Source organism: Entelurus aequoreus, linkage group LG10 (assembly GCF_033978785.1).
Source record: "Entelurus aequoreus isolate RoL-2023_Sb linkage group LG10, RoL_Eaeq_v1.1, whole genome shotgun sequence".
NCBI classification, from domain to species: Eukaryota; Metazoa; Chordata; class Actinopteri; order Syngnathiformes; family Syngnathidae; genus Entelurus; species Entelurus aequoreus.
The window spans coordinates 46,951,024-46,964,302 of NC_084740.1; the positions used below are offsets into that span (position 1 = coordinate 46,951,024).

At 37.7% G+C, this 13,279-nt stretch overlaps 1 protein-coding gene across 2 annotated transcripts in view; it reads right to left on the minus strand.

Moving 5' to 3' along the window:
* The window catches only part of LOC133658699 (zinc finger protein 25-like), a 196,459-nt gene that overhangs the window by 180,822 nt on the left and 2,358 nt on the right, over positions 1 to 13,279 (minus strand). For both annotated transcript variants that reach the window (XM_062061033.1, XM_062061032.1), the window contains exon 2: positions 10,342 to 10,560. In XM_062061033.1, the coding sequence (XP_061917017.1) occupies positions 10,342 to 10,560 (219 nt within the window). The remainder of the gene's footprint in view (positions 1 to 10,341; positions 10,561 to 13,279) is intronic.

A 13,279-nucleotide genomic window follows, 5' to 3' on the forward strand; every position in this document is an offset into this window, starting at 1 on the left:
ATATTTGTTCAGTGTGTAATAAATGTAAATGTATTATGTTTGCAGATGATACAAATGTATATTGTTCAGGAGAAGACTTGAAGGAAGTGTTGAGGATAATAGAGGTTGAGTTGATTCAGGTAAAAAAATGGTTTGATATTAATAAGTTATCATTAAATGATAAGAAAACTAAGTTTATGGTGTTTAGTGGTGCAAGGACAAACTGTGAAGCAAAATTAAAATTAAATCAAGTGGAAATTGATAGAGTATATGAAACTAAATTCTTGGGAATAATAATTGATCATAAATTATGTTGGAAAGCGCATATTGAATATATAAAGGGAAAAATATCCAAATCCATTGCTATTCTTTATAAAGTAAGACACATGCTGAATAAGAAATGTTTGCATATGTTATATTATTCTTTTATTTTTCCATATTTAACATATTGTGTTGAAGTTTGGGGAAATGTTTATAAAACAAACGTAGACCCAATAATTAAACTTCAAAAAAGGGTCATTAGAATAATACACAAAGCGTGCTACTATGAACATACCAATCCATTATTTATAAGTTCTAATGTGTTAAAATTTTCAGATATTGTGTTTTTAAAAACAATGGAAATTATGTTTCGAGTAAAGAACAGCCTTCCAGCTTGAATTCTTAGGTTATTTCAATTAAGAGGAGAAAACTATAATTTACGGGGGATATTGGTTTTTGAAATATGTAAAGCAAGAACGAATATAAAATACAGATGTATTTCAGTTTTAGGAGTTAAGTGGTGGAACAAGCTCAGTGATGAGCTGAAGACATGTACTTCTTTGTTAAGGTTTAAGAAAACATTGAAAGATGAAATAATTGAAAATTATAAAATATAGCAACGGTTACTTTCATCCCATTGATTTTTTTTTTTTCTTTTTAATGTTGATGTTCCAGGTAATCTTATTTTCAGTGAAGGTATAGGATAGGCAAATATAAGCCTTGGGTTCAGCCTATTCCTTTTTCGGTCATGCTTTTTCTTTTCTTTTCTTTTTGTGTGTAAATGTGTATGATTGTTATATATGTATAATTTGTACTGTACTGTCACACAAAATGGTTATTGGTTGAGGGTTGATTATATGGCCGAAATAAACTTATTTAATTCATTCATTTCATTCATAGAGCCAAATCCCAACTCCATGTTCCTCAGTAATGTGACACAGGAGGAAATAGTTATAATCCTGTAATCTAAGACTTCAACTGATTGTAATGGAATTGATATGGAAACCATAAAAAAGGTTATAAAAGAGATCTCAGGACCATTCATGTATACGGGGACGGCGTGGTGAAGTTGGGAGAGTGGCCGTGCCAGCAATCTGAGGGTTACTGGTTCAATCCCCACCTTCTACCATCCTAGTCACATCTGTTGTGTCCTTGGGCAAGACACCCTTGCTCCTGATGGGTCCTGGTTAGCGCCTTGCATGGCAGCTCCCGCCATCAGTGTGTGAATGTGTGTGTGAATGGGTGAATGTGGAAATACTGTCAAAGCGCTTTGGGCTCCTTAAAAAGGGGTAGAAAAGCGCTATATAAGTACAACCATTTACCATATTAGTAACCTATCATCTCAAATACCCAAACAAAATGAAAATGGCTAAAGTTGCACCAATTTATAGGACTGGAGACAAACACCAATTTACAAATTATAGACCTGTTTCTTTACTTCCACAGTTGTCTAAAATCATTGAAAACGTGTCCAATAACAGATTAGAGAGTTTCACAAACAAACATACAGTAGAATACTAGAAGAGAACCAATATGGATACACAGCTAATGTTTCAACTTTGATGGCTTTAATTGAAATGACAGAAGAAATGAGCAATGCAATAGATAGTAAAAAATGTGCAGCAGCAGTGTTGTTGGATCTAACTAAAGCATTTGACACAATTAATCACAATATTTTCATCCAAAAACTAGAAAGATATGGCATCAGAGGGTTGGTCTTAAACTGGATAAGAAGTTATTTCACCAACAGGAAACAATACGTGAAGCTAGGCCAACACACTTCTACAACACTAAATATATCCTGTGGTGTACCTCAGGGATCAATACTAGGACCTCCATTATTCAATATAAATGACATTTGTAAAGTTATAAAAAATTTAAAGTTAGTATTATTTGCAGATGATACAACAGTGTTTTGTTCAGGAGAGAACACAGAAGATAATACAAATAATAACAGAAGAAATGAACACATTAAAAAGATGCTTTGGCAATCTTTGAATCTCAGTAAAAGTAAAATAATGCTATTTGGTAACAGTAGAAGAGAAAGTCAGACACAAATACAAATAGACAGAATAGAAATTGAAAGAGTAAATGAAACCACATTTCTAGGTATAATAATTGATGATAAATTGAACTAGAAATGTGATGTAAAAAATATACAACATAAAGTAGCAAGAAACACGTCAATAATGAATAAAGCAAAACATGTTCTAGACCAAAAATGACTTCATATTCTCTACTGCTCACTAGTGTTACATATCTGACTTATTGTGTAGAAATATGGGAAATAAGTACAAAAGTACACTTCATTCATTAAATGTGTTACAAAAAAGATCAGTTATAATAATACATCATGTTGGATATAGACAACATACAAACACTTTATTTATTGAATCAAAAATACTGAAATTCCACCACATAGTGAATTTGCAAACAGCTAAAATGATACACAAAGCAAACTATAACCTGCTAGCCAAGAATGTACAACCATTCTTCTCAAAAAAGAGAAGAAATATAATCTTAGAGCAAAAATGTAATTTAAAACATTTGTATGCACGTACAACACTTAAGACTTTCAGTATATCAGTATGTGGAATTAAATGATGGAATGGATGAAGCAAAGCAATCAAACAATGTACTAATATGATCCACTTCAAGAAACTCTTCACACTTAAAGTGTTTACAAAGTACAAAGAAGAAGAACCATGATAAACATTCTCAATTTATTTCATCCATCATTCATTTTCTACATCATCTTACTCATCTCACCATATGAAATATAACTTACTTCACTCATTATTATTGATTTATTTATTTAAATGGTAAATGGGTTGTACTTGTATAGGGCTTTTCTACCTTTTTAAGAAACTCAAAGCGCTTTGACACTATTTCCACATTCACCCATTCACACACATTCACACACTGATGGCGGGAGATGCCATGTAAGGCGCTAACCAGGACCCATCAGGAGCAAGGGTGAAGTGTCTTGCTCAAGGACACAACGGACGTGACTAGGATGGTAGAAGGTGGGGATTGAACCAGTAACCCTCAGGTTGCTGGCACGGCCACTCTCCCAACTTCGCCACGCCATTCCCGTTTATTTTTACTGTGATTACTTATGGAGTATATTGTGAATACATTGAGAACCGGAAGTGAACAAAAGTGTTAGCAACTGTTATGTAAAAGAAAAGGGGTAGGATTAAATAAGCTCTGCTTCTTCCTACTCCTTTTCCAACATGTTGAATAGACAAACTGGAAATTGTGATGTATCATGTTGTATGCATGCATGTGTGATGTATCATGTTGTGTGCATGCATGTGTGATGTATCATGTTGTATGCATGCATGTGTGATGTATCATGTTGTATGCATGCATGTGTGAGGCATCATATTGTATGCATGCATGTGTGATGCATCATGTTGTATGCATGCATGTGTGATGCATCATGTTGTATGCAAGCATGTGTGATGTATCATGTTGTATGCACGCATGTGTGATGTATCATGTTGTATGCACGCATGTGTGATGTATCATGTTGTATGCACGCATGTGTGATGTATCATGTTGTATGCACGCATGTGTGATGTATCATGTTGTATGCACGCATGTGTGATGTATCATGTTGTATGCACGCATGTGTGATGCATCATGTTGTATGCACGCATGTGTGATGTATCATGTTGTATGCACGCATGTGTGATGTATCATGTTGTATGCATGCATGTGTGATGCATCATGTTGTATGCATGCATGTGTGATGCATCATGTTGTATGCATGCATGTGTGATGCATCATGTTGTATGCATGCTTGTGTGATGCATCATGTTGTATGCATGCATGTGTGATGTATCATGTTGTATGCATGCATGTGTGATGTATCATGTTGTATGCATGCATGTGTGATGTATGATGTTGTATGCATGCATGTGTGATGTATCATGTTGTATGCATGCATGTGTGATGTATCATGTTGTATGCATGCATGTGTGATGTATCATGTCGTATGCATGCATGTGTGATGCATCATGTTGTATGCATGCATGTGTGATGCATCATGTTGTATACATGCATGTGTGATGCATCATGTTGTATGCATGCATGTGTGATGTATCATGTTGTATGCATGCATGTGTGATGCATCATGTTGTATGCATGTATGTGTGATGCATCATGTTGTATGCATGCATGTGTGATGCATCATGTTGTATGCATGCATGTGTGATGCATCATGTTGTATGCATGCATGTGTGATGCATCATGTTGTATGCATGCATGTGTGATGTATCATGTTGTATGCATGCATGTGTGATGTATCATGTTGTATGCATGCATGTGTGATGTATCATGTTGTATGCATGCATGTGTGATGTATCATGGTGTATGCTTGCATGTTCCAAATAAAGTCCAAGTCAAGTCAAGTCAAGTCAAGTCAACTAACACTTGGTGGACATTCAAGCCACAAAATGCAAATGGAGTATTGTTGGTGTATTTTGGATGACATATTTTTACTCTACCACTTCGGCGTGGCGAAGTGGTAGAGTGGCTGTGCCAGCAATCGGAGTGTTGCTGGTTACTGGGGTTCAATTCCCACCTTCTACCTTCCTAGTCACGTCCGTTGTGTCCTTGGGCAAGACACTTCACCCTTTGCCTCTGATGGCTGCTGGTTAGCGCCTTGCATGGCAGCTCCCGCCATCAGTGTGTGAATGTGTGTGTGAATGGGTAAATGTGGAAATAGTGTCAAAGCGCTTTGAGTACCTTGAAGGTAGAAAAGCGCTATACAAGTACAACCCATTTATCATTTATTTATCATTTATAGAGGACCTCCCATTGGCTCCATTGCAAGTGGACTTTTATTTACATTTATGAGTTAGAATTAGGGCTGGGTGATATATGGAATATACTGGATATATCGTGGGTTTGTCTCTGTGCGATATAGAAAATGACTATATGGTGATATTGGAGTATACGTTCTCACACAGTTGCTTTTAGCTGCAGGCATTACACTACCGGCTCTTCTCACTCTTTCTTGTCTCTCCTTCTCACAGAGACATAAAACAAGCGCACCTTCTTACATACGTCACATACTGTCACGTGTGCAACGTCATACGCTCTCACGGAGCAGACCGGTAGCGGCATGGTAACGTTAGCTGTGGTGCGAGTGGTAATACGAGAGAAAGAAGGTGCCAATCTGGTAACAAATGAAGGAATAATTAATTGCCCAAAAAAACAGCAGTGAGTCCATCGTCTGGCGGTGGTTTGGCTTCAAGCGGGTAGATGGTGAACAAGTATGTGGCAAAAGCGTTGCTACAAAAAGTAGCAGCACTGCTAATGTAGCATCATTTAAAAAGTCACCAGCAAAAGAATGAAGAGTTGAAACTCTGCATGTCAACATCTCCGTTCAGTGCCACACCCACAAAATGCCCAAGCAACCATTTCCAGATCAACACCGTATGAAACAAATAGTCAACAACAGAAGGAGATAACGTCCGCTGGAACCTACCACATAGTGAAGGACATACACTATTTGATTTCCTATTATGCAGCTCATTTTTATTTGACACTTATTGAAAAATATTGTGTGACATCATGCACAAAAGTGCGCTTTATTTGTTTTAAACTATTGTAGTGGCGTTCTGTACAAAAAGTGCACTTTAATTTAGTGTTGTTTTGATATGTCATCTTAGTGACATCATGCACAAAAGTGCACAAATAGCTTGTTTTAAAATGTCTCTGACAATCTTGCACTTTCTGTTTTGAAATGACATGAATGTTTGTGCCACTGCTTAATAACTGTTTAATAAATAAACTTTTGCTAAATTGACTTAGTTGTGATTTCCCTCTCTGCATGAAAGTTTCAAAGTAGCATATATTAATGCAGTATGAAGAAGAATGTTTTAATGTAGACACATAGAATCATCATACTGCTGTGATTATATGCATCAAGTGTTCATTCAAGGCTAAGTTAAAATATCCACATATATATGGTGTATCGTGACATGGACTAAACATATCCACATATATATGGTGTATCGTGACATGGCCTAAACATATCCACATATATATGGTGTATCGTGACATGGCCTAAACATATCCACATATATATGGTGTATCGTGACATGGCCTAAACATATCCACATATATATGGTGTATCGTGACATGGACTAAACATATCCACATATATATGGTGTATCGTGACATGGACTAAACATCCATCCATCCATTTAATACTGCTTATTCCCTTTGGGATAGCGGGGGGGCGCTGGAGCCTATCTCAGCTACAATCGGGCGGAAGGCGGGGTACACCCTGGACAAGTCACCACCTCATCGCAGGGCCTACACAGAGACAGACAACATTCACACTCGCATTCACACACTAGGGCCAATTTAGTGTTGCCAATCAACCTATCCCCAGGTGCATGTCTTTGGAGGTGGGAGGAAGCCGGAGTACCCGGAGGGAACCCACGCAGTCACGGGGAGGACCTGCAAACTCCACACAGAAAGATCCCGAGGCCGGGATTGAACTCACGACTACTCAGGACCTTCGTATTGGGAGGCAGACGCACTAACCCCTCTTCCACCGTGCTGCCTTGGCCTAAACATATCCACATATATATGGTGTATCGTGACATGGCCTAAACATATCCACATATAATATATATGGTGTATCGTGACATGGCCTAAACATATCCACATATATATGGTGTATCGTGACATGGCCTAAACATATCCACATATATATGGTGTATCGTGACATGGCCTAAACATATCCACATATAATATATATGGTGTATCGTGACATGGCCTAAACATATCCACATATATATGGTGTATCGTGACATGGCCTAAACATATCCACATATATATGGTGTATCGTGACATGGTCTAAACATATCCACATATATATGGTGTATGGTGACATGGACTAAACATATCCACATATATATGGTGTATCGTGACATGGCCTAAACATATCCACATATATATGGTGTATCGTGACATGGACTAAACATCCATCCATCCATTTAATACTGCTTATTCCCTTTGGGATAGCGGGGGGGCGCTGGAGCCTATCTCAGCTACAATCGGGCGGAAGGCGGGGTACACCCTGGACAAGTCACCACCTCATCGCAGGGCCTACACAGAGACAGACAACATTCACACTCGCATTCACACACTAGGGCCAATTTAGTGTTGCCAATCAACCTATCCCCAGGTGCATGTCTTTGGAGGTGGGAGGAAGCCGGAGTACCCGGAGGGAACCCACGCAGTCACGGGGAGGACCTGCAAACTCCACACAGAAAGATCCCGAGGCCGGGATTGAACTCACGACTACTCAGGACCTTCGTATTGGGAGGCAGACGCACTAACCCCTCTTCCACCGTGCTGCCTTGGCCTAAACATATCCACATATATATGGTGTATCGTGACATGGCCTAAACATATCCACATATAATATATATGGTGTATCGTGACATGGCCTAAACATATCCACATATATATGGTGTATCGTGACATGGCCTAAACATATCCACATATATATGGTGTATCGTGACATGGCCTAAACATATCCACATATATATGGTGTATCGTGACATGGTCTAAACATATCCACATATATATGGTGTATGGTGACATGGACTAAACATATCCACATATATATGGTGTATCGTGACATGGCCTAAACATATCCACATATATATGGTGTATCGTGACATGGACTAAACATATCCACATATATATGGTGTATCGTGACATGGCCTAAACATATCCACATATATATGGTGTATCGTGACATGGACTAAACATATCCACATATATATGGTGTATCGTGACATGGCCTAAACATATCCACATATATATGGTGTATCGTGACATGGCCTAAACATATCCACATATATATGGTGTATCGTGACATGGCCTAAACATATCCACATATATATGGTGTATCGTGACATGGCCTTAACATATCCACATATATATGGTGTATCGTGACATGGTCTAAACATATCCACATATATATGGTGTATGGTGACATGGACTAAACATATCCACATATATATGGTGTATCGTGACATGGCCTAAACATATCCACATATATATGGTGTATCGTGACATGGACTAAACATATCCACATATATATGGTGTATCGTGACATGGCCTAAACATATCCACATATATATGGTGTATGGTGACATGGACTAAACATATCCACATATATATGGTGTATCGTGACATGGCCTAAACATATCCACATATATATGGTGTATCGTGACATGGTCTAAACATATCCACATATATATGGTGTATGGTGACATGGACTAAACATATCCACATATATATGGTGTATCGTGACATGGCCTAAACATATCCACATATATATGGTGTATCGTGACATGGACTAAACATATCCACATATATATGGTGTATCGTGACATGGCCTAAACATATCCACATATATATGGTGTATCGTGACATGGACTAAACATATCCACATATATATGGTGTATCGTGACATGGCCTAAACATATCCACATATATATGGTGTATCGTGACATGGCCTAAACATATCCACATATATATGGTGTATCGTGACATGGCCTAAACATATCCACATATATATGGTGTATCGTGACATGGCCTTAACATATCCACATACCGTATTTCCTTGAATTGGCGCCGGGAATATAGTATTCGCCTGCCTAGAATTACAGCCGGGTCAAACTCGTTTCGCAAAATAATTAGCGCATGCTTGGCACTTCCGCCGGGTCAAATATGAGTCATTAAATGACTCCCGCCTCCAGGTGGTAGAGGGCGCTAGTGATCCTTCTTGCGACTACCAGTACTGCAGGAGACAGGTACTGCAGAAGAAGACAACAAGCAGCAAGCATGCAGCAATTGTTTGCTTGCACTTTTAACATGGAGGATTACATATCTAAAATAAAACCGTTTTCTAAACTGGACTTTCAATCGAAGCAGGAGGTAATAATTAGAGGAATATCTCCAGAGACTTTTAAAATTGAAGAAAGATGAGAAAGACTGCCTTTGATCAGAAGCAGCTGCACATGGACCCATCTACAAGTAAAGGTAAGATCATAATAACGTTTTTTTTATTAAATGTGTTTTTAATGATAAGGTATGCGCCGGAGTGAGAAGAGGTTTTAAAATAATTAGAGCATGCTTGCTCATTCCGCATGGTTTAGGTAACCGCAGGAGTGAGAAGAGGTTTTAAATTAATTAGCGCCCCTGCGGCTATTCAAGGAAATACGGTATATATGGTGTATCGTGACATGGTCTAAACATATCCACATATATATGGTGTATGGTGACATGGACTAAACATATCCACATATATATGGTGTATCGTGACATGGCCTAAACATATCCACATATATATGGTGTATCGTGACATGGACTAAACATATCCACATATATATGGTGTATCGTGACATGGCCTAAACATATCCACATATATATGGTGTATGGTGACATGGACTAAACATATCCACATATATATGGTGTATCGTGACATGGCCTAAACATATCCACATATATATGGTGTATCGTGACATGGTCTAAACATATCCACATATATATGGTGTATCGTGACATGGACTAAACATATCCACATATATATGGTGTATCGTGACATGGCCTAAACATATCCACATATATATGGTATATCGTGACATGGTCTAAACATATCCACATATATATGGTGTATCGTGACATGGCCTAAACATATCCACATATATATGGTGTATCGTGACATGGACTAAACATATCCACATATATATGGTGTATCGTGACATGGCATAAACATATCGAGATATTAATAAAAAGCCATATCGCCCAGCCCGAATTAGAATGTGATTTTATTTTTTTTAATATATCCACCATCATGTCTTTTATAATGATTGTGAACGATAGAAAAAATTCCCCCCAAGAAGTGCAGTTCCCCTCTAAATTCCAATGATTAGATTTAAGACTTGAAGTGTATGAGCATGAAGTGATGAAGCCTACTTGGATGAGTCTTCTAAGACAAAGTGAACAGTCCAGTTGTGATGGATTGAATGCCCTGAGAATAAAATGATATGTGCTTACTTGGACTGTGATGAAGCTGTGAGGACTCAGGTGCTTTGTCTTCATGCTCTTCAGTCTTCACAGAGACAACAGTCAGTGGAAACTTGCTGACATCATCCTCCTCCTGCCCTACAACACACTCTCCCTCCTGAGTGATCCACACTTCCTTCTCTTCCTCTTTCATGTGGGGGGGCTGTGGATCCTCCTCATCATATTCAATGTGAGGGGGCTGCTGGACGTCTGTTGGGTAAATAAGCAAATAAGATAAAAAGAGAATATACATAGTTTTGGACTGACACTGTTAACACAATGACATTATTTGCGTTCTTCTGTGTATTGTGTTAAAAGTGTGTAGCAAAACAACCAATAAAAATGCGGGAAATACCTCCTTTTGTCCCAGTAACTACAATTAATTCAAAAGTGAGTACAAAAACAGACTTGGACATTTGATGGGGGCAATTTGAAAAGTTTTTATAAGTACGAGGCAGCATTGATTGAGGCATTCTTAACTTTACACTCACTGATGTAAAGTGTGTAAATATTTTATTCTGTATACGGTCTATGACACCTAAACTTTATCTCTAAACTCAACCACAATCTTGTAATGACATAGTCATCACCATAACTTCAATATCATGGAAATAAAAAATCTAATTCCAAAATCACTTAAAAAAACATTCATGGTAAGTTTTTGTCATCATGCAGAATACTTTTTTGTGGTCATTTTGTTGGCTGGGCCAAAAGGAACTTTTACCAAAACATGTTTTACTATGTGGTGTTTTATGGAGTATCTCCATCAACAATTCCTCTTTAGGAATTGGAGACCATCTACGACACGCTGAAGGAAAGTCAGTCACCTTTATGTTCTTTTAATAATTCAAGTGATGACTACTTTGGTAATTGAAAATAAATGTTTACTTTCATTTATTGTTGCATGTAAGTCAGAATCAGGAAGTGAAATTATAACTTTAATTAGATTTGATTACAGTGTAAAATGTATTTAGTGAGTGTGTGAGTTTTGTGTAAACATGTTGATACAGGTTTACATCTTCTTGGGGACTGGAACACAGATATGTCCTGAAAGGATGCACCCATTTTTAAAACCTTCACTAAGCTGTGCCACCAACATTGTCTCACTTAGCTCATTAAGCAAACTACCAGGGTGAGTGAGTCCTTTTCAACCTTCATAGACCTCGTTGTTACTTCTGACCAGTCTAAGATCACCACAAGTGGAACTACTGTATGCGGCTTAAGTGATCATTCCATCATTTTCTGTACCCATAAAGAACATAGAACCGAGGCTGACGGCCACAAAACAAGCAAAGCTACAATCCTTAAGACCTAGACTAGCAAGGCTTTCAATGACAAACTGGCACATCAAGACTCGCCTGGTACTTGCAAGTACACAGGTTTTTGGGTCAATTCCTAACCTCAGAAAAGTAGATAACTTCACAGTCAAAGTGGGTGACAATATTATAACAAACAAAAATGAGATGACCTATCTTGGCTGCATCGTAGAGACTAATCTCTCCAGTGAAAAAATGACTACTAATGTAGTCAAAGAATCAACCGACAAATTCTGTTCTTACTAGTGTTGTCCCGATACCAATATTTTGGTAGCGGGACTTGTACCAAAATGTATTTCGATACTTTTTGATACTTTTCTAAATAGAAAGGACCGCAAAAAAGTGCATTATTGGCTTTATTTTAAAAAAAAGTCTTCGGGTACATTAAACATATGTTTCTTATTGCAAGTTTGTCCTAAAATAAAATAGTGAACTTACTAGACAACTTGTCTTTTAGTAGGAAGTAAACAAACAAAAGCTCCTAATTTAGTCTGCTGACATATGCAGTAACATATTGTGTCATTTATCTACCTATTATTTTGTCAAAATTATTAAGGACAAGTGGTAGAAAATTGATTATTAATCTACTTCTTCATTTACTGTTAATATCTGCTTATTTTCTGTTTTAACATGTGCTATCTACACTTCTGTTAAAATTTAATAATCACTTATTCCTCTGTTGTTTGATACTTTACATTAGTTTTGGATGATACCACACATTTGGGTATCAGTCTGATACCAAGTAGTTACAGGATCATACATTGGTCATATTCAAAGTCCTCATGTATCCAGGGACATATTTACTGACTTCATAAACATAATTTAAAAATTTTTTAAACAAAAGAATATGTTGTGATGCCAAAAAATATTGATGTAATCATAGAAGTAGTACTTTTTACAGGCGGCATAGTACCAAATATGATTCATTAGTATCGCTGTACGGATGACACCGCTGGTGGGTAGAAATACACTTAAGACTCTAACACAAGCACTCATTTAACCCCACTTTAACTACGGAGTTCATGTTTGGTACCGTGACGCCTTAAAAGCCCTGAAAAACTAACTCCAGACAGCCAAAACAAAATGATTGGGCTTCTACTCAACCGTCCATCTCGGGCTCACCTTTCCGCCAACCATTTCAGAGTACAGCTTCTTGCAGTTGGTCTGGTGTACAGGATACACCATACCACTAAAATACCCATGTATTGCAACTACCCTGAGGTAGTTGTACAAATCACATTCAACCCTGATTTCACTACGAAAAAGGTTCTAAATGGGTTTCCTGCTATCCCACCAAAATGTGTGAGTCCCTATCAAAAAGAGAAGACATTACAGGTTGCGGCTACTCGTAACTGGGACTATACAAAGCCTTTTGCTTATTGTAAATTATAATTTCATTTATTTTCTTGCAGTATATTTGTATTTTAAATGGTAATTTCTACATAGTAATGCGAGTTAAAAAATATTTCAACTGAAACCATCTCAGGCTTTCTTGTAGCAGCAGGGTTTCCCGCAGCATTTTGTTGTTAAGGCGGCCGCCTTAACAACAAAGAGCCACCGCCTAAACAAACGTCTTAACAGGATCTCCAGCCACACGTGTGCATTTAAAAAAA